At 43.8% G+C, this 22,750-nt stretch overlaps 1 protein-coding gene and 1 pseudogene across 2 annotated transcripts; both read left to right on the top strand.

Annotated features, from left to right (window-relative positions):
- The first annotated feature begins 4,352 nt into the window (after window positions 1-4,352).
- On the top strand, window positions 4,353-6,035 carry LOC148695982 (uncharacterized protein At1g28695-like). The gene is made up of 3 exons (XM_088696820.1): window positions 4,353-4,626; window positions 4,724-5,104; window positions 5,296-6,035. The coding sequence occupies exons 1-3, from the start codon at window positions 4,489-4,491 to the stop codon at window positions 5,818-5,820; spliced, it is 1,044 nt and encodes a 347-aa protein (XP_088552946.1). The 5' UTR covers window positions 4,353-4,488; the 3' UTR covers window positions 5,821-6,035.
- Window positions 6,036-7,176: 1,141 nt separating this feature from the next.
- LOC137735753 (putative pectinesterase 63) lies at window positions 7,177-22,594 on the top strand (annotated as a pseudogene). The gene is made up of 4 exons (XR_015964564.1): window positions 7,177-7,679; window positions 7,767-7,973; window positions 21,882-22,123; window positions 22,209-22,594. The product of XR_015964564.1 is annotated as a putative pectinesterase 63 (transcript).
- Window positions 22,595-22,750: the final 156 nt, after the last annotated feature.

Below are 22,750 nucleotides of genomic sequence, written 5' to 3'. Positions count from 1 at the left end.
GAAATCATCAATGAAGGTAATAAAATACCTATTACCTCCATAAGACATGGGATCCAATGGACCACATATATCTGTGTGCACCAACTGCAGTGGTGCCTTTGCTCTCCATGTATCACCAACAGGGAACGATAGTCGTGCTTGCTTGCCAAGCACACAACCTTCACATACTTGGCGTGTGGCTTCAATCTGGGGTAGACCACGAACCATTCCTCCACTTGACAGCAACTTTAGGCCATTGAAATTAAGATGGCCAAATCGAAGATGCCATTTCCATGACTCATCTTCCATTACACCGATGTTGCAGCTTCCAATCTTTGTGTTCAAATTCAACGGAAACATCCGGTTCTTTGACATTCGAACACGTGCAATAAGCTTTCTCCTTGCATTCCTGAGAGTGAGAAGCATGTTCTCCATATGTATAATGTACCCTTTCTGGAGCAGTTGACCAATGCTCAGAATGTTGCTCTTCATATCTGGTATGTAGTAGGTATCGGAGATGTATTCTTCTCTTCCATCCTTCTGGATGATCTTGATCTTCCCTTTGCCTTCAACTGGCAACTTTGAGGAGTCACCAAGACTTACAGATCCATAGGCCCCTTCTTTGAGTTCGGCAAAAAACTCCTTCTTTCCACACATGTGATTGCTTGCACCAGAGTCCAAATACCAAACATCTTGTTGGCTACTGGAATCATGGTGTGCTAGTAAGACTGTAAGTTCTTCATCAGTATTTCCACTTGATTCTGCCATGTTGACATGTTCACCATTTTTATGTGAACATTCATTGGCATAATGTCCATATTGCTTACAGTTGTGACACTGGATATGCGCCTTTCCTCGAGTAGATCTCCACTCCTGAGACTGACCTTGATTTTGTGCATAGCCTCGACCTCTTCCTCGGGCTCGTCCTCGGCTACGGTTGGATGAGCTCCCACGACGTGAGTTCCACTGCCCACGACCTTTATTTGGTTTGTCAATATTCAACTTTGACTCCAAAGCTTGCTCTAGCGTTGTGGGGCTTGCATTCTTCTGAATGCGTTGCTCGTGAACTAGGAGGGATCCTAGTAGCTCTTCTGCGCTCATCACCTCCAAATCCTTGGATTCCTCAATGGCAGTCACCACATGCTCAAACTTAGATGTGAGTGACCGGAGTATCTTCTCCACAACTCGTACTTCATCGAGTCTCTCGCCATTTCTCCTCATCTGATTTACTATCACAATGAGCCTTGAGTGATAGTCGGAGATGCTCTCCCCTTCATTCATATGAGCAGTTTCAAAATCTGCTCGAAGTGATTGTAACCTCACTTTCTTGACTCGATCTACTCCTTTGTAGATTGTACTGAGTGTATCCCATACTTGCTTGCTCGTTGTTGCTTCTGCAACCTTCTCGAACGTTGAATCTTCCAAACCCTGGTATAGAAGATACAGCGCCTTTTGGTCCTTCTTTCGTAAGTCCCTGAGAGTGTTCCTTTGATCCGCAGTATATACGGCTTCTTGCTCGGCAGTGGGTACAACATACCCACTACTGACAACTTCCCATAGCTCCTGTGATCCAAACAATGCTTTGAATTGGATGCACCATCTTTCATAATTTTCTTTCTTCAATGTGGGAACTTGGAGTTGCACTAAGTTGGACGCCATAACTGCTGCACCTGCCAGAATGGTATTCTGGCTCTGATACCAATTGTTGTTATTAGACAGTTTACTAACTCAATACCAAAATATGTGGGTGATAAGTTTACAAACTCTATCACACCTCTTTCACTTTGCACTCTCAAATAAAATTGGACAAAGAAAGAAATAGAGAAAGGAGGGAAGCAACAAGCTTTGGCAAAACACTTGGACTTTGATATATGAAAAAGGTTTACAAACTATTGGAATAAGAAAGCTTACAAGCTTCTTCACAATTGGAAGTGGGATTTGGATGGGATGATTTACAATGCTTGAGAACTTGGGTATTTATAGCAAACCAAATGATTAAACTAAGATTATTTATTACCACACAAAACACATTAATTGCACCTAATAATTTTTATTCAACCATACCTAACATTGCCTAACTTTCCATGCCTAACTTTGACATTGATTTTCAACAATAGCTAGCACCAACTTGTTTTGAGTTGAATTTCCAACAAAACCCACTAAGGATAATATTGTTTGTCACTAAGCCAGTTAATTATAAATAAATGATTGTTGTATTTTTAAGTAACAATTTTTGTTTTGTATTCCCTTGAACTCATTAGCTCCTCCAATAAAGTATAGACTCAATGTCATTAGATCATACCAGATTTATCAAGTAATGATTTTATATATAAACGTGGAGATGAATATTGATATATATGAACTATCTCATTTTATGGTTGGTTATGCTATGTTCCTAGTTATATAATTTTGTTTTTACTTTTCTATTCTTTATATTTCTTCCCAGTGTGGTAATAGTTTAGGACTCTAGGAGTTAGAAACATAGATTTTTTTTGTTTCTATTTTAATTTGGTTAGTTTATTATTTTACCTATGTTTGATAAATATTTTTTCTCTACTAGCTATTTATGAATTGGATTTTAAAACTTTGTAATGGCCTTTAACTTTATATACTCAATTTTAAATGAGTGACGTCATCCATACACCCTTTTTCATTCCATGTAATTTCTATCATCTTTTTTTTTTTTTTTTAATTCATTTGATCCTATGCTCTAAATAAAAAAAATATATGAAAGGTAAAAAGAGTTCTGTAAATAGCACCAGACTTTTAATTAATTGAGCATCAAGAGGTCCAATCCACATCATGCCCATGTGAAGCAGTATGCGACGCGTCAATTTTAATTTGGAGCCTATTACCCGTCAATTTTTTTCCACAGCATGTGACATTACTAATTTCCTTTTTCCACATTGCTGAATGCGCGACTAATAAATTCCTTTTTCCACGTTGCTGACTTCTCGACTAAGAGAGGAACAAGTAGTCATCTCGCACATTTTCTCTTCCACATGGATACAGCAATTGAACAGATCATAGTCTTGCGTACATTAATTGCCGGCGGAAAGATTTATGGAATATTGGTTAGTTAAAATGATTAGAAATTAAGTTTTGATTAAATATAAAATATTGCTGATACAGTGATTAAATATTCAAATATCAACAATATAACAATTAATTTCAACATTTGAGATTTAAAAATGATCATTACGGTGTCATAATATCAACCCAAAAAACTTTATCGGACCATTTCGTCGAACACCTAGTAAGCTCCTGCCAATTCCTGTCAACATAAGCTGAAAGCTTATGCCAACATATGTCGACAACTATTCGTATTATAGAAAACTAGATTTTAATCCCTAAATAAGATGAAATTTAGAAAAATGTCTTATACAAGATTAAAAATTGATTTTAGTCCTTAGACTCTATTAAATGCTTGCATATGTATTCAATGTCTCTCTTTTTTATTTATAATTTTATGGTGTTCATAAATTAAATTTTATGAAAATATTATAAATTTTAATTCTCATTATGCTGAGTATCTTATAAAAGAAAATATTTTCGTAGAGATTTTTCGGTATACTTATGTTTTTGCATATTTTCTTATGTACTACTAATTCATTACAAAATATTTAGGTACGACCATTTCAGTATACTGGGTTAGTATAATATGTTTAAGTTGGGACATTTAGGTAACTAGTTTTATATCATACAGTTAGGTACGGAATTTTTTGTACACTTATATTTTTGCATATTTTCTTATGTGCCACTAATTTACTACAATATATTTAGGTACGGATATTTCGGTACACTAAATTACTAAAATATAATATGATACGGACGTTTAGAAACACTAATTAGAGGAAGTTAAACAAAATTAATGAATTAAAATGTGTATAATAATAAAGTTAAAATTTAATGTAATGACATTAAATAGGATATCTATTAAATATCAAAACAAAATTATAATATAAATTTGAATTAAGTACACATTAAGGGACTAAAATGAATATCCAATCTAACACCAGATTTTTATTAAATTTTAATCTTCTTGAAGGATTAAAGTTCAAAAACCCCTTAGTATTATTTGTAGAGGCTTTTCGAATGTGGATGTAGGATATTGTGGAGTAATGTAGAATACTGTTAAGCTTGTCAAATAAGGTACTTCATCGAGCACATTCCAATTGCACACAAGAAGAGAGAAAAGAAATACAAAAATGATAGGTAATGCCCTTCTTTTTATCTTTTTTGTGTTGATATATATATTCATGTAATAGCTAAACCGTTTTCAAATTTAGAGGTTATCGTATTCAGAATTTAAAACAAACAGTGCATCCCCCTAATATCATTCCTAATTACTGTGAGTCGCAAAATGCGTGACTCGGTGGTTTCGTGAAATTCTTCAGTTTTAAGGATGAAAGACTACAATATTCCGTGATACTGTTTAGAAATTAAGCCATCATATAATACAAGAAGCCCCTAATCACACCTTAATTAGCTAGTCAAAGGTTCTGAGACATGGAAAGTAGACATGCTACAATATTATGCCTTCTCTTTGCTGGTTTGGTACTGGTTTTTATATTCAACCAGACCTCATATGGATCGATACCACTGTTTGTCTTCCAGTCTAGCCAATACTGTAATCCCTCTACCCAGGTAATATCAACCATCTTTTCCTACTTTTGTTTTGTTGTTTTTATTTTGCTTAATCTATAATTTTGTGGTGATTAATCTGTTCATATTAAATTTGAAGAGCAACACAAGAAATTATACAGATGCGCTTGAATCAGCTTTATCCGAGGTTTCCATGGCAAACAAGACTGTGATAATTGCAATTGTAAATAAGGCCTATGTAGAAGGAGATAAGCCAATGCTTGATTTGTTTTTAGATGGTTTCTGGCTTGGAGAAGACACAAGAGGCTTGATTTCTCACCTACTTCTTGTTGCGGTCGACCAAACATCTTTCGAACGTTGTAGGTTTCTCCACCTTCACTGCTACAAACTCGAAGCAGATGATCACGCCAATTTTGAGGCTGAGAAACTCTACATGTCACAGGAATTTATTAAGATGATGTGGAGGAGAACTCTCTTCCTCAAAGATTTGCTCAAGCGCGGCTACAGTTTCGTATTCACGGTAAGCTTTCTCAACATAATTAATTTGATCATCATCATATTGAGAATTGTCTGACATCATAACATGTCATATCCTTGTAAAAATTCAATTAGTATTATGTTTTAATTTAAATGATACCTTATTTTTGTGTTTATAGTTCTAAATTGGACTTATAATTAGCTTAAATATATATATCCAATTTCCAATTCCAGGACATAGATGTGATGTGGCTAAGGAATCCATTTCCAAGGCTAAATAGCTTCAATGAGAGCATGGATCTTCAAATCAGTGCTGATAAGTTCAATGGGGATCAATGGTCTGAATCCAACCCCATCAACACAGGCTTTTACATGGTCAGATCCAACAACCGAACAATTTCGTTATTTGAAAAGTGGTACGACAGGAAGAATAACTCCACCGGAGTGAAAGAGCAGGATGTTTTAGACAGCATGATGCATGAAGGTGTTTTCAGAGAATTAGGCCTCAGTGTGAAATTTTTAGACACACTTTATTTCAGTGGCTTCTGTGAAGTCAGCAAGGACTTCAAAGCTGTCACGACGATTCATGCCAATTGCTGCCGAACTATAAGCGCCAAGGTGGCTGATCTGACGGCGGTGATTCATGATTGGAAGAAGTTCGAGATCTTATCGAATTCGAGCCAGACATCGAGTTTGAAATGGACTAACCATGTGAACTGTCAGGGTTCCTGGAAAGATTTCAATGTGACATTGGGCTAGCTAGTTTTGATTGACTTCTAATAAAACCTAGTTTAAGCTACTTAATACTATGGTCTAGTGATTTTCCTCTTTACTTGTAAGTGAAAGATCTTAGGTTCGATTCTCGCCGAACCACAGTATTGTTAGTCTGTTGTGAGGCAAAGCTCATCCCTCTTTTTTAGTGTATATAATATCGTTTGTTAAAAAAAAAAAAACATAATTTATGTAGGATTATATACCTTGTGTTTGATAAATTTTAGGCGACTCATGTGTTTTGTATTTATCTTCACAATAATATCGTTTTGGATTTTAAAATATACAACAGTTAATATATACCAACAATACGCCTAATATATGAATCACAAATATTGCTCTCTTGAACTCTCCAGTTTTTGTATGGATAGAGAGTTTTTTTTCAAAATAATTTTTTTTTAAAACATCTTTTTCTGTTTAATCTAATAATTATTGTGTTAATTTGATACGCGTAACCAATACTGCATTGGATACGGGATAGGCACCAGATTGACGTGTCCGTATGGATTGGGTCTCCTTCACCTTAAGTAGCTCGTCCAATTGTGATTTCGAGTGCTTCCTTATGCTCCTATGGTTTATTTGGAGGGCAAGGAATGAGCTTCTGTGGAATGGTAAGTATGAAGGCCCTAACTTGGTTGTTTCCCGCTCTATCAGCCGGTGGCAGGAGTCCAAAACCTCCCACTGGTTTTCCAAAAATTATTAATGTCGATGGGGCTTTCTTAATTAAAGACCCACCACTTTCCTCCATCCCTCCATTTCAGCACACCACCACTAGGACTAAAGATTTAATTGTGCACTCTAAACTTTTTTTATTTAGAAAGAAACATACTCTTATAAAGAGTGCATGATTAGATTTTTGGAGTGACGATAGTATTTATCTTAACTAATTAATTTTAATCTTCTATAATATAAACGACATATATAGCATCGCAAACTATTCTAATGTTCCTTTGACGGAATGAGAAATAGTGAGAGATGAAGTATACTTCTAGAGAATTAAGTGTGAGAAAAAAGAATTTTAAAAGAGATATTAGATGCCGTTCGAGTTTTAAGAGTGTTGCGATAAATATATCAATCATAAAACCATAATTATCCATGTTCTTTCTCAAATTAAGCTGTATCTTCCATAGATAGTGGTTTTTTTTTTGTTTAGTTAACACAAAGGGTGGATATGAAATCCCAAACATAAACGACATCCAAACTATCCGAAAAGTTCTCCAAGCCTCACATATTTTGGATTAATAACCCCTCTAATCATGCACTTTACCTTAAAGCACCTAATGCTTTGTGGACTATAAAATCAAAACCTTCTACTCACCATTTTAATCAATAGCACCCCAAAAAATAAAATGGCCGGAAAAAACACATGCATGGGCGTCCATGCAGCTCTAATTATGACAATTCTCCTCACCGCCACCGTTGCCACAGCGGACGACAATACACCGATACCATCCGACCATTCCCAAATCAACACATGGTTCAATAACAATGTGAAGCCATACACAGAACGGCAAAGCACGCTTGACCCTGCCGTTGCGACAGTCGAGGCTGGTCAAACAGTCATCAAGGTCATGCAAGATGATAAAGGAGACTTTAACACCGTTACTGACGCTATTAATAGCATTCCGGCCGGGAACACCAAACGTGTCATTGTGCACATTGGCGGAGGAGAGTACAACGAAAAAATTACGATTCCACGAAATAAACCATTTGTCACATTATATGGTTCTCCAACAAACATGTCAAATTTGACATTTGATGGCACGGCCCAAAAGTATGGAACTGTAAACAGTGCTACAGTGATTGCAGAATCTAACTACTTTATTGCCACTGACCTTCTTATTAAAGTAAGTACTAACTATGTCATATCACGTGATATTATCATCATACAATTATTTTTCATTAACGTTCTCTTGGTGGATTGGTTTGTGTAGAACTCTTCGCCAAGGCCAGATGGGAAAAGAGTGGGAGCACAGGCAGTGGCATTGAGGGTGTCGGGCAACAATTCAGCCTTGTACAATTGCAAGCTGGTTGGATTTCAAGACACCCTTTGTGATGATAGGGGCAATCATTTGTTCAAGGACTGCTACATTGAAGGCACTGTGGATTTCATTTGGGGAAGTGGAAAGTCTCTCTATTTGGTAATGCATCCCTATTGACTCTAAAAATTACAAAACTTACGTGGCGCGCATGCCGAGTAACTAATAAGCTAACTACGTCCTTCGGTTGAATGCGGGACGTGCTAACTCGTCGGCCGAGCTCGGCCGAGGAGTAAAATTCGTTGATGTTGCGTTGAGCGCGTTGTTGACTTCTTTATCTTGCGACTGCGACCGAGGAAGGAACATTCTCGGTCTTTGGGTTCTAGAGCCTGAAGACAAGGCTGCTAGTTCTGCGAAGTTCACAAATCGTCGGTGCCCGATTCGGTCACTGTGATTATATTCGTAAGAGTATAAGCACGTCGAATCGACACTGGACTATACGGACACAAGTACTCAAAGGTGATGTAGGTCTTGATGGTGAATGTAGTTCGGCCGTCAGAATGCCGAACTCTGAAACTCACTTGTGAGTATCCAATCATAAAATCACTCGGCGTCCAGCACGCCGAATAACGAACTCGTGACACCTTGCTATGCCACAAGGGCTAACAAGGCGACCTCTGCCAACAAGGATTCGAAAACCCTTCTCAGCCGAGACTTGGATAGGTAACCAGTCGGCCTCGACATAGTGCTGTTTATCTAAACTGAAGGTGCTCCTCGGTCGGCTGATTCTACGGCGACAGTGCTGTTTATCCAAACTGAAGGTGTTCACCGGGTGCCTCCACAGTGCTGTTTATCCAAACTGAAGGTGTGTTGGCGGAAAAGAAAAGGAAAAAATCTCAAGATGTATGAGAGGCTTTGCGCATGGCAATTGTATGTTGAATCGAAGGTCCTCTACATTGCATGATTTCTTGTATTTATAGCCCCCCATTCCTTGAGACCGAATCGCACCCTTATCTGGATTAGGAGTCCTTGTCCCGTTCCAACTTCACTTCGAACAAACCTACTCCCACTAGGACCTTGAACTTTCCCCTCTTTCGAGGCTTTATTCTTTGCCGGTCGGGAATCCTAGTTGTGCCAGGACTTCCTCGACCCTTTCTGTTTATCTGGACTACTCATTCTTAGGATAGAACTCGATCGACCCTGCCAATTGGCCCGTGATTTATCACTCGGCCCATATCATTTGACCCAGCCTTGGGCCGAGCACAACCTTTTGCTCAACTCAACAATATTATTTTGGGCCCAAACATTGCCCCCTCGCTTCTGAGGTCACCGACTGTCAACCTTTGGTCGGGCCTCGAGCTTGAAGAAGCGGAAGCACCTTTTGCTTTTCGGACTTCATTTTCCTTTGATGACCATTACTATGCACATTTATGAGACATGATTGCACTATCCTCGTTACCCCCGACGTACAGCCACGTGTCGACTCTCTGTTGATCCTAATAGCTTTTAATCATGGCCCTCGAAAACGTGCACCCACCGAAGTGTCTCTTCCTCATTAATGCATTAAAACCGCTGCCGCACACAATCGTGCGTCCTGGATCCTTGAAAACCTCGATCCTATCCTTACAAGTTCCCAAAATATCTGAAATGATTGGAACCATTTCCCGGTAAAATTTCCCCCTAATGCAAACTAGTGCTTTTCGAATACCAAACGTTTGGTCTTCTTTCTGAAAAGCCTATAAATACCCAAACTCCTGCTTGTTCAAGGAATGCCCTCAAGTTCATCTTTTTGTAATCTCCTTTTTTAAACCCACATTTTCTCTTCTTTACCAATGGCCTCCTTCATTTCAAAGCTTTCCGACGAGTGCAACAAGTGCAAGGATTTCATCGATCAGAGCGCCATCAAGACGCTACGCTTCGAAAATGACATGGCCACCACTGACCAGATTCTGGGCCCACTCTTCAAAGACACAGTGTCGTCGCGTATCACTAACCTTCTCAAGGAGCAGTGCTTAACACCCTTGATGCAGGGGTTTGATTGGTCGAAATGGAGCTTGGCGCAGCCTCAAGGGGTCTAGCCCTCAACTACTGCAGCCTGGGCCGCCTGGGTCGACCGAATGGGCGCCTTCTTCGGCAAAGAATGGAAAGCTCTTGGTATCTATGATGACATCATGCTTTCGACCATGGAGATTACCATAGATAGAAAGCTGCTCATGGCAGCCCTGACTTTATGGTGTTCGGCCACCAACACCATGATTCTTCCTTTCGGCCCTCTCGGCCCCACAGTCTTCGACATCTCGGCCATCCTTGGAACATCTCCATCTGGTCTCCTAATCGATGCCGGCCTTTTCGGATGCCCCTCGCTTCTCGATCTAAAAGCGCTGTTCGACGAACGGGCCGTCGGGATACTCAGCCGAGGCGATCGGGAGCCTTCAAAAGAAGAAGTTTAGAAGCTCCATAAAAACTTCTTCAACTACAACACTCTCATCCTCCACTTCGCCGGCCGAGGCGAGGAAAGCCTTAGGAAGGGAGAACACGAAGCCTTCCTCTTCTACTGGTACAATAAATTCATTTGTTGTACCAGGTCGAACAAATGCCTGGTCGAGAATATGACGGTGGCCCAGGCCCTGGCTAGGGGTCGCTCATTGGCGCTTAGCCCGGCTATACTTGCCAACCTCTTCCGCTGCTTGGCCGAGACGACCATCAACAAAATTGACCTGCACCAGAACGGACCCCTCTAGGTCTTCCAACTCTGGCTGCAGGTTTACTTTTCCACTCTTCGGCCCGAGGTTCATACTTTCCAGCACTCGGCCGCCCTCGGCCCTCAACTGGCTTCTCGACCGGCGCCTCCTCACCGGGCCGACGAGGTCCTCAAACACTTCTTCAGCCTCGACGTCCTTTCGGACGACGAGTTCCTGGTGTGCCGGCGCCAGGAGTACCCTACCTCGATCAGGCTCCCAATGGCAGCGTGGGCCAAGACCGAGGATGCGGACCTTCGTCAACACTCGGGGTCATTCGTACTGGCTCGCGATCTCCCCCTTGGTTGCGATACCCGCCGAGCCAGCTGGGAGGTCTACCATCCCCACTTTGTCGCCCGGCAGCTTGGCTACCTCCAAGGTTGCCCCGTACCCCTGCTCGCCTCTCGTTCCCTCTTGAGTCGAGGACGCCTTTCTGGTTCATCCGAGAGGGAATGCAAGACGACGGAGCAGGAGTTTCAGGATCAGTGCAAGAAATTTCGACTTCGGCCGACCGTTCCTGAATCCTTGGGTAACGACACCTTCGGAGATTGGTGGGATGAGTACACCTGCGACTTCTTCGGTGCCTCGGCCAAAGACGTGGTAAACAAAGTCTTCGGTGACCAGCCCAGACCAGCGCCCTCGGCCCAACCCAAGGAGTCGATCCAAGGTATATTGTCATTCCGCCCTTTGTACTCCAATTACTTACCCCTTGTTATTAATTACTTCGTTCTTTCAGGGGGTCGTGTGTCGAGGAAGACGGAACTGGTCACCGTGGTGGTAAAGAAAAAGTTGGTTTCCACGAAAAAAACCATCACCACCGGGCGGACAGTATCAGCCAAATGCCCCCATCAAGACGCCGAGCCGGAGGATGACGTTCCTCGCCCTTCCAAACGCGTCAAGAAGTTGGCGAAGAAAGGCGACCGAGAGATTCATGTTGTTCCTAGTGACACCACGGGGACAACTGCACCTGCCGGCTCTCCTGCTATCCCGACTGCCCCGGCTCCGGCAGACCCCATTCCTCCAGCCGTCTCTTCGGCTGAGGTTATGGCCGATCCGGCCGTCATCTCAGCTACAGCTTCAGGGCCGGCCACGGCGCCTGCCGTGGGGAGGATGGCCGCACCTGTCGAGGCACCTTCCATCCAGCGACCGTCGGTCGTTCTAGAAGAGGTATGATTCCATCGTCATTCTTTTGTTTATTTAGCTTTCTAGTCCTAACAAAAGGGTTTCTCAGGATGTCGAGAGTGATGAGAGCGACGAGATCCCGCTGGAGCGTCGCCCTCGACCAGCCAACTCTCCTCCTGTCCATCCTCCTCCGGTGGTCGAGGCAACCGTTCAACCGCGTCCCCCTACGGCGGATCGTGGAAAGAGGCCCCTGGTCGATCCTGAGGCAACGGCCGAAACGCTGATCCATCCGCAGGATGAAGACCTTCTCATTCGTCCGTAAGAAGTCTTTTCGACCTTTGTAAGTCTTATCTCTTTTGCGTTGATTTTATCATGACACATGTTCTTAAAAAACTATTAAATGTCAGGTGCCCGAACGTTCATTTCACCGACAATTTTATGCGCCGACAGGCGTTGTCTATATTTCCTGGCCACCGTCGTGGCCATCAAATGTAGATAACCTCCATCGGCCGCGTGAATTGAGAAGCGGTCTAAGGCATTGGGCTCGGCCATTAAGTTCCCTGGGTTCGAGCAATGACCCAGAGGGTATGGCCGAAGTCTCCTCCCGGCAGGTCTAAAACAATCCTTTTGTCATGCACTATATTACCACGTCTTATTTTTCTTCACAAGTTCTCCTCTTATGTGCAGCCTTCGTGGGAAATGGAGCTCGACGCTCTTCTTTAGAGCACGACTGGTGAGGCCGGCTCCTCTGCTGCTCCTGCTGAACCAGTGAGGACTGTGCCCGAGGCCCAAGCTCTCGTCAAACTGCACGAACTCCTGTCCCTCTCCGCCTTTCAAATCCTCCAATGCAAAGGTCTCGACTCCATTAGGGAGTGTCTAAACGACCTCGCCAGCGGCGGTTACCTGAGCACGGAGAACATCTCCTACCTTACCGAACTTCTGGAGCGGACTCGACGGCACTTCAATATTTTCGAACAAGCTTTTCGGGCCGATGACGACTTGAAGACAGCCAAGGTCGTGCATGAGGCCGGCCGAGCGGAGGTGAAGGTGATAAAAGCCAAGAAAGCGTAGCTAACCGAGTTTAATAGCCGGATCTCCGACCTCCAGTGTCAAATTTCTAAACTTCAACGGCAAAGGTCTGCTGCTGCTTCAGAGCTTGAGAGGGACTTTGAGGCCAACAGGGCTCGGCTGAAGGCCTTCACTGCCGGCGCGCGGCACATCCAACAACTGCAGCTCAACAAAAAGACGAGGCAGGCAGAGATAATTTTGAGCGAGGTGAAGTGGCTGGAGCTAAAAGCTGCTATCGAGACTTTCCTTCCTTCGACCCCCTAGACAATTATTTTGTATCCGTTTTCTCGTCATTAATACAATGATATTTTATTCTTGCTATTAACACAATGGTATTTATTCTTGCATCTCCCATGTGACTGGATAGTACTTCTTTAAAAATTTTCCATTAATCGGCAATTTGTGAATTAAACCCGTCCGATCTCTGAGATGATATGCCCCATTGCCGAGAACCTTGTGAACAATGAATGGCCCTTCCCAATTCGGTGACCATTTTCCAGACCGGGGGTCTTTAATCCCAACAGGCAACATCGCTTGCCAAACTAATTCTCCTTCGCCGAACGTTTTTTGTCTGACGCGTTGGTTATACGCTCGCTCGGCAATCTTCTTCTGTGCTATTAACAAGTTACCCGCGTCGATCCAATTTTCTTCCAAGTCTTCTAATTCTTGTGCAATAGCTTGACTATATTCGACGCTAAACAAACTACTTTGCTCGATTACTCGTAATGAGTTTATACTCAACTCGACTGGTAACATAGCGTCATGTCCATAAGTTAACGCATAAGGAGTCGTTCCAGTGGCCGACCGAGGTGAAGTTCGATATGCCCATAATGCTTCGTTTAACTTCAAATGCCACATCCCAAGCCTTTCTCTTATCGTTTTTTCGAGAATGCCGATCAACACTTTATTGCTTGCCTCAGCCTGCCCGTTTGCCTGTGGGTAGTACGGTGTAGATTGCTCAAGTCGGATATTCAGACTTGCCGCGTATTCCTTAAACCTGTCGGCCGTGAATATGGTGCCATTGTCGGTTATGATCGTTTCTGGCACGCCGAATCTAGTCACGATATTTTCCTCTATGAAATTGCATACCTCTTTGGTTGTTAGTTCGGCGTATGACCTAGCCTCGACCCACTTAGTGAAATAGTCAGTTGCTACTATTATCCACGCATGTTTTGCCGCCCCCGAAGATGGCGTGATTTGGCCAATGACGTCCATTGCCCATCCTCTAAACGGCCATGGTTTAGTAATCGAGTGGAGTAATTCGGCCGGGGCTCTTTGCACGGGTCCATGAATTTGGCACTGTACGCATCTTCGGGCATATTCGATGCAGTCCTTTAATATACTGGGCCAAAAATAACCGTGTTGTCGAAGCAACTAGCATATCTTTCGTCCTGATTGGTGAGCCCCACAAATTCCTTCATGTACCTCGGCCATTGCTTGGGCAGCCTCGTGTGAGCCGAGGTATAATAGTAGTAGCCCGTCCTCACCCTTGCGGTATAATTCATTTTGGTAGGACACATAATTGGTGGCGAGTACCTTCGTTCTCCGATCGTGTTTTCCATCGGGGTTATCGAGGTATCGTAGCATCGTCTTTCTCCAATCATCTGGTTCTACCTCGACAACACATATTTCTACGGGATCTCCCCGTTCTAGTAGGGATGGGAGTGACATCACCCTTGTGCGTATTACGTGCATGCGCTGGAGAGTTTGCTGATTGACCAAGGCTGGGTATAATCGCAGACTTGTGGGTGTTACCCGGCCTAGCTTGCCCCCTGTGAGTTGTGCTCCGGAGGCGATATGGGCAATTTCGTCGGTGTCTGTGTTGTGAATACGTGAGATATGTTCAAATGTGATCCGTTCAAATGACTCGGCCAGGTAGGTAGCGACCATGTGATAGGGCGCTAAAGTACAACTCATGCAACGAAACATGCAGTTGAGTTGGTTAATCACAAGTTCAGAATCACCGAGGACTAGAACGCGGGGTGCCCGTAAATCGTGCAAAACGTGGAGGCCGATGATGAGGGCTTCATATTCGGCCTAATTATTTGTATAGCTGAAATCCAACTTGAGAGAAAAATACCAGCGACAGTGGTCGGGTGACTGAATGGCAATACCAACACCAGCCGAGGTCGAAGTTTTGATGCGGCGAAAAACAACGCTAAGCAAAGTTTTTCGACAGGTGAATAATTGAGCTCCGGCGAATTCAGATTACGACTGAGATAAAAGATATCTTGTTCACGCCCTACATTGTTATCTTGCGTGAGGAGACAACCAATGGATTCAGCGGCTGCAGAAATGTACAGTTTAAGGGGTTTGCCGCGACACGGTAGAATTAGCACGGTGGTGTGGAAAGGGCCACCTTGATTTGCGTAAATGCCGTTTGGTGCTCGTCGCGCCATTCGAACTTGTCGGAATCCTTAAGTTTGAGGAGCGTAGAAAATGCCTTCATCTTACCGGCCGAATTGGCGATGAAGCGGCGAAGGAAATTTATCTTCCCGAGTAATGACTGGAGCTGTTTCTTTGTTGTCGAAGGTGGGGCGCTAATGATTGTGCGGGCTTTATTTTCGTCGACTTCGATGCCACGATGGTGCACCAAAAACCCTAAGAAATTACCGGTCGAAACGCCAAAGGCACACTTGGCCGGGTTCATTTTGAGACTATTTTTGTGCATGGGAAGGAACGCTTGCCGCAGATCATCCAGGTGCGTTTGGTGGCGCTTAGATTTTACCACTACATCATCAATATAAACTTCGACGATTGTACCGATTAAGTCGTGGAATATCGTGTTCATGGCTCGTTGGTATGTGGCGCCGACATTCTTCAGGCCGAAAAGCATGACTACCCATTCATAAGTACCGAGTGCCCCCGGGCAGTGGAAAGCCGTCTTGTGGACATCGGCTTCGGCGATAAAGATCTGGTTGTAACCAGCATGGCCGTCCATGAAGGATAGCAATTCATGATTAGCTGCCGCATCAATTAGCAAGTCTGAGATGAGCATTGTGTATTCATCCTTGGGAGTGGCCAGATTTAGGTTACGGAAATCGATGCAAATGCGAAGGGCACCACTTTTCTTTAACAGCGGGACGATATTGGCCAACCATTTGACATACCGAGCGGTCCTAATAAACCCAGCTTTCAGAAGCTGAACTAATTCGTCCTTGATGCCAAGTTGTACTTCGGTCGAAAACCGGCGTGGGGGTTGGTGAAACGGCTTGCACCCGTCCTTGATGCGTAGCTCATGTTTGACAAGGTTTCGATCAAGGCATGGCATTTCATGATAGTTCCACGTGAAGCAATCTTTAAATTCCTGGAGTAACTTACAGAGCTCAACCTTCATAGACGGTGGTAGTAACGCGCTGATAAACAACGTTCGAGGATCATCGACTGTGCCCACGTTGATTTCCTCCAATGGATCCTTAACCTAGGGCCGACTGTCTTTGAGTTCGGCTGGTGCGGCAGGAACTTTATCAAAAGATAGAACGGGGCCGTTATCTGCTTTGGCCAAAAATTCGACTAAGTTGATGCTGGAATTTGGTTGCTTGGCAATGGCGTACCAATGGGCCAGCAGACGTTCCATTGTTGATGAAACCGCAACCTTACGCCTTTCTTGGTGGGTGGCGTCAATCATCGGCATTGGTGAGTAAATCTGCCAAGCCAAGTCTCGCCGAATCCTGTTGGACAGTCTTGGCACCGACCTCAATAACTTTCTGTACCGAAATTCTCGTCGGCCGCCCATCCTCATTAAAACCTTGGAGGGTGATATAGCCGACGTGATCATCGTAATAGCGAGCCTGAATCATGTTGGTTTCAAATGGCTGATTATCGACTAGGTGCACTACGACCAACTTGCCATCCCAAAAGATGAGGACTTGGTATAGTGACGAAGGAATGCAACTGGTTTGGTGGATCCAATCGCGGCCGAGTAATGCGTTATAGTCGGTCTTGGAGTCAATTATAAAGAATGTCGTCATGTGGTGACGACCGGCAATGCTGACTTCCAACGGGAGTACTCCTTTGGTCTGAGACTTGTCGCCGATGAAGCTGCTCATTGTTATACCTGACGGTATGAGCTCGTTATCAGAACAGCGTAAGGCCTTCATGACGGACATTGGCATAATGTTGACCGTGGCCCCACAGTCGACAAACACTTTAGAAATGAGAAATCCTTCGATATGAGCCGTAACGTATAATGGCTTTAGATGTTGGAGATTAACCAAGGGTGAACGGGGGAATAGTTTGGCCAAAGCTGCCTTAAGGTTGTCATTGTTTCGGACTTCCCTATCGTCGTCGTTTGTGACGAGATCCACTTGTGTTGCTTCTTCAGCAACTACGTCCCCATCCAAGAAATTTGACTGATGAGTACTTGGTTGGAACTCAGCTGGCAGGACGTGGACCATATTAATCTCCATATGTTCGAGGACCAAGGGACCCATCGGATCGTGGTCGTCGTCTTCTACAGAAGTAACCATGGTATCAGTCGTCAGATCATCCTCAATTTGACTTTGGAGTGTCTCTGTAGGAACCGGCTGCTGAGGCGTTTTGACCGAGTCTATCTTATTCTGGCAGTCTTCTTCGATCAGGTTTACTGTCGAAGATTTACTCTGGTCCTGTATTTTGCGGGCTTGTTCTTCGTAGGCGATGCGGGCGTTCCTCGTGTCTAGATACGCATCCAAACGCGCCACCTTTTTTTCCTTATCGGCCGTGAAGCCGAAGAGAGATACAGCCGAGAAAACTTCAAAATGATATCGTAAATGCTGAAGGTCCCCGAGAGAAAAATGTAATTCAAAATGATATCGCAAATGCTGAAGGTCCTCGAGAAAACTTCAAAATGATATACGGCCCGAGCCTCCCGTATATGTTGGAATCTAGCTTTTATTGTTGGGTCGGAAGTTTTCTGGATAATTTGCTCGGCATCAGGGCAAGTTAGTGCTAGGTCGAGGGCTTCCTGACACGCCTTGGGTAATCCGTATAAGTCATTGGCGGAATGTTTCTTATGAAACTCCCGCATGTACTCCAAGGAGTCACCGAGGAATAGAGGGTGTAGATTGCGTCGTATTTTGATGAACGGCTCGAGCGGTGGTAACGGAGAAAGTTTTCTTTCGGCCTCTTGTCTAAAATGCTCGAGACGAGCTCTCGTTTCCCCAGGCCGGAGAAGAAGCTTGATACGTTTCTCAGACTCTTCAATAGTGGTCTCAAAGTTGGGAGCCGCTACCTTTTTCCCTTCGAGTAACTCGGTCATGATAGTCGGGGTTGGCCGCTCACTAATGCTTTCCACGACCTCTTTTGGTTGCCACCGGTTGGCAGGGTTGGCCTGCACTTCTCGTCGTCGAGCCATGCAATCTATCTGTTGGCGACGACGTTTTTGAGATTTAGACAACGCCGTATATAGGCCAGTCGGAGAATTGTAACTGTACCAGCGTTGATCCGATGTCTTGGGTGGTTTGAACGTTTTTCGATTGGCTGGTGAGCCCAAACTGCTGGCATTGCGCGAGTAATAATCCTCGTTATAGAAAGGTGCGTCAAAGTCAAGACACCGCCTGACCGAGGCCTGGTCTTTTGGTCGTACCTGTGGGCCGAGTCTCTCAAACACTTGGCATCGTGGACCATTACCAAGTCCCCTTGGCGATGTTGTAGGGGTCGTAGATGGTGTCGAATATGTCTTCTTCCTAGGTTCGACCGGTGTTTTACAATGGTTGCATAACACCATTGATTCATGAGTTTCCTCGGAACTTGACCCCGTCATAGGCTCGTCGATGGGTGGCCCCAAGCGTTCTGTTGGTGGTGCATTTGAAAACAAATCAATCTTCAGTCGTGGTTGACCATTCTGCTTACGGACATGCTGCACCGGGCCGTTTTCAGCCTTCCCTTTTCCTTTGTTTTTAGGGAGATGAGCCTCCACCATACCAATTGTTGTTGAGGGGAAATGATTGACGTCGACCGCCATCTGCTTCTCTGGGAATTTTAACTTTCCTTTCTCGATCCAACTTTGAATCGTGTCTCGGAATACAACACAATTATTGGTTGCGTGCTTATTAGAATTATGATACTTGCAGTATATCTTGCCCTTTAATTCGTCGGCCTTAGGGATAGTGTGCCCCGACCGAAGCTTGATGATTTTTGCTGCCAATAATTGATCAAAAATTGCATCGGCTTTGGTGATATCGAAAGTGTATACTTTTGATGTTTTACTCATTTCCTCGGCGGCCGAACGGGTCTTGGTGTCTTTGGAACTAACTTGAGCTAATGCCTTGTAGACATAAGGTTTATCTATTACTATCTCGGCCGCGTCCACACTAGCATACTAAGGATCCTCGCTTTCGGCCAATCCATAGCTAACCGTGGGATTCTTATACAACATTCCCCGGGATGGTGACTTTGATATCTTTTCTTCTCGGAGCAAATAATCATACTGCTCAACGTGTTGAGCAAGTTCGTACATATCTCGAATATTTTCCCTCAGAAACTTCTTTTTGTATTCCACGTCCAATCCGTTGAGGGCGATCCTGACGAATTCCACTTCGGGGAGAGGTACTCGACACCAATTCCTGGCTGACTTAAACCTTGTTAGGTATTCCATTGGAGATTCGTCGGACGCTTGAGCCATCCTGGCCAACGATGATACGGACATTTCCATCCCCGACCGATAGATTTGCTCATGGAATTTCTCGACTAATTCTTCCCAACTCTGTACAGAGTTTGGTGGGAGATTAATGTACCAAGCGAAAGCTGAGCCTGTCAATGAAAAATTAAACAGCCGTAATTTGTAGAAGTCGCTATTGACGTCTCCACACTGCGCCGTGAACCGAGCCACATGTTCCAATGAGGATAAAGACGATTCTCCGACGAAAAGACTGAAATCAGGGATCTTGAAACCTCGCGGGTATTCAAACCTCTCTACATAAGCCGGGTATGGATGGATGAATTTTGGAAACTTCGGTCCCTTCTTTAGGGCCGAGTCAATCATTCTCTGGACCTCGGTCATGTTTACGGAAGCAGCTTTTTCTCCCTGGCTTGGTCCGTCGGATCTATTGCCCGGTCCACCTCTTTTCTCTAAGTTGATTGGTTGTGGCCGGGCGGAAACTTTCTCGGCTTATACTGGAACATTCGTAGAAAGCTGCCGAGGTTGGCCGACCTGGCCATCTTCAAAAGCTTTACTAACCAGTAGTTCAAGCATCCTGGTCTGTGTGTCGTTGTTACTTCGTATTGCGTCTAGTAATCATTCATCTTTTGACCAATCGACTGCTCGACCTGTCGATACTGTTCATCGAGTCGTCTCCGAAGAAACGACCTAGTTGGTGGATCAGAGCCCTCCCCGCCATCGTCGTCGCAATCTTCCACTATTCCTTCAACGAACATGCATGCTGGTTGGTTAAGGACTTCTAAGTTGCGAGGTTGTTCGCCGAGATAGATTTCATTCTCTCGGCGTGTCGAGCTTGTGGCCTCGGGTGGCGCAACAATGATCGAATTTTTTGCCGGGTGCAAATCCTACCCAAGGCCTTGCACAGGTAAGTCAGCTGTTGACTTTCCCATGATTGTTTTTTTCTTTACAGACCGTGTCTCCATGGTCATGAACTCCAAAGGTCTAGCACAATGGTCCCACTGGGCGTGCCAAAATGTTGACTCTAAAAATTACAAAACCTACGTGGCGCGCAGGCCGAGTAACTAATAAGCTAACTACGTCATTCGATTGAATGCGGGGCGTGCCAACTCGTCGGCCGAGCTCGGTCGAGGAGTAAAATTCGTTGATGTCGCGTTGAGCGCGTTGTTGACTTCTTTATCTTGCAATTGCGACCGAGGAAGGAACACTCTCGGTTTTTTGGTTCTAGAGCCTGAAGACAAGGCTGCTAGTTCTGCGAAGTTCACAAATCGTCGGCACCCGATTCGGTCACTGTGATTATATTCATAAGAGTATAAGCACGTCGAATCGACACCAAACTATACGGACACAAGTACTCAAAGGTGATGTAGGTCTTGATGGTGAATGTAGTTCGGCCGTCAGAATGCCGAACTCTGAAACTCACTTGTGAGTATCCAATCATAAAATCACTCGGCGTCCAGCACGCCGAATAACGAACTTGTGACACCTTGCTACGCCACAAGGGCTAACAAGGCGACCTCTGCCAACAAGGATTCGAAAACTCTTCTCAGCCGAGACTTGGATAGGTAACCAGTCGGCCTCAACGCAGTGCTGTTTATCCAAACTGAATGTGCTCATCGGTCGGCTGATTCTACGGCGATAGTGTTGTTTATCCAAACTGAAGGTGTTCACCGGGTGCCTCCACAGTGCTGTTTATCCAAACTGAATGTGTGTTGGCGGAAAAGAAAAGGAAAAAATCTCAAGATGTATGAGAGGCTTTGCGCAAGGCAATTGTATGTTGAATCGAAGGTCCTCTACATTGCATGATTTCTTGTATTTATAGCCCCCCATTCCTTGAGACCGAATCGCACCCTTATCTGGATTAAGAGTCCTTGTCTCGTTCCAACTTCACTTCGAACAAACCTACTCCCACTAGGACCTTGAACTTTCCCCTCTTCCGAGGCTTTATTCTTTGCTGGCCGGGAATCCTAGTTGCGCCAGGACTTCCTCGACCCTTTCTGTTTATCTGGACTACTCCTTCTTAGGATAGGACTCGACCGACCCTGCCAACTGGCCCGGGATTTATCACTCGGCCCATATCATTTGACCCAGCCTTGGGCCGAGCACAACCTTCTGCTCGGCCCAACAATATTATTTTGGGCCCAAACAATCCCTATCTAACATTATAATTCCCAAATAAAGCCGGCGATTTTAACCTTACATGGACGAGTCTCACATTAACGGTGTATTTTACGTACATGTTGTGAGAAAAAAAAAGCTAAATATGGTTGAGTCATACAATTATCTTTTTCTTCGTAAAAGAAATTATGTATGAATTTAGGTCATATATAAGAACGACATTAGTGAAGTGGGTTGTGTGAATCTCACCATATAAACAGTGGATCATTCCATGATTGTTCCCCTTCCTCTTCTCAAAACATAATTTGGGTGGATTAACAAGAAGATATATATAGTTAATCTTTTTGTTTGTCTATACAAGTCATATTGGTTTTGAACTCTTGATGGTTGGTGACTAATAATATAACATATAATTGATGGGTGCAGAACACTGAGTTGCATGTGCTGGGAGATACTGGAATAACAGTGATAACAGCACAAGCAAGGGACTCAGCTTCGGAGGACACTGGATAGTCATTTGTTCATTGTAACGTAACTGGGATAGGCAGTGGCACATATTTGGGCAGGGCTTGGAGAGTCAGACCCCAGGTGGTGTATGCTTCCACCAGCATGACTGAGGTGGTTAACCCTGCCGGTTGGAGCAATGATAACCACCCCGAACGTGACAAGTAAGCAAATTATGTTAATTAGTACAAGATTAAGCATTGTCATATAATTAGTTTCGAGAGTTAATAATATAATTTGAAATTGCAGCACTGTGTCCTACGGAGAGTACAAGTGCATGGATCCAGGTTCAAGTACATACAATAAGAGAAATTTGAGCAAAGAACTGACAGACGAACAAGTCAAGCCTTTCATTAGCCTTGGATATATTCAGGGTTCCAAATGACTGCTTCCTCCTCCAAATCCAAAAGTGTAGTTATATATATACATATATACACATAGTACGTGTGTGTATATATATGCATTCAGTGGCGAAACCATGAATTGTTGTGGAGAGGGGTGAAAAGGGGCACTGTTGACCAAGAACACTGTAGAACGATTTCTCAGTCGTGGACAGAGATTTTTGAAATAATGGCCAAACCGCCAGCTGAATATTTTTGTTCACAAAATTATATATAAAGTATATTTCAATTGCATTAATCGCATATATAAATCAAAATATAAGGGCAAAATAATAGAATTAAAAATAGAGTGAAGTGTTGATTTAGTTCTTGAATTATCACCTCAGTTAAAATTAAGTCCCTAAATTATTTTTTTCAGTAAAATTAGTCCCTAAATTCATAAAAATTGCT

Source organism: Pyrus communis, chromosome 7 (assembly GCF_041283825.1).
Source record: "Pyrus communis isolate YQ-2024b chromosome 7, ASM4128382v1, whole genome shotgun sequence".
NCBI classification, from domain to species: Eukaryota; Viridiplantae; Streptophyta; class Magnoliopsida; order Rosales; family Rosaceae; genus Pyrus; species Pyrus communis.
The sequence above is the reverse complement of the archived record's forward strand: the minus strand, read 5'-3'. Positions and strand labels throughout refer to the sequence as shown.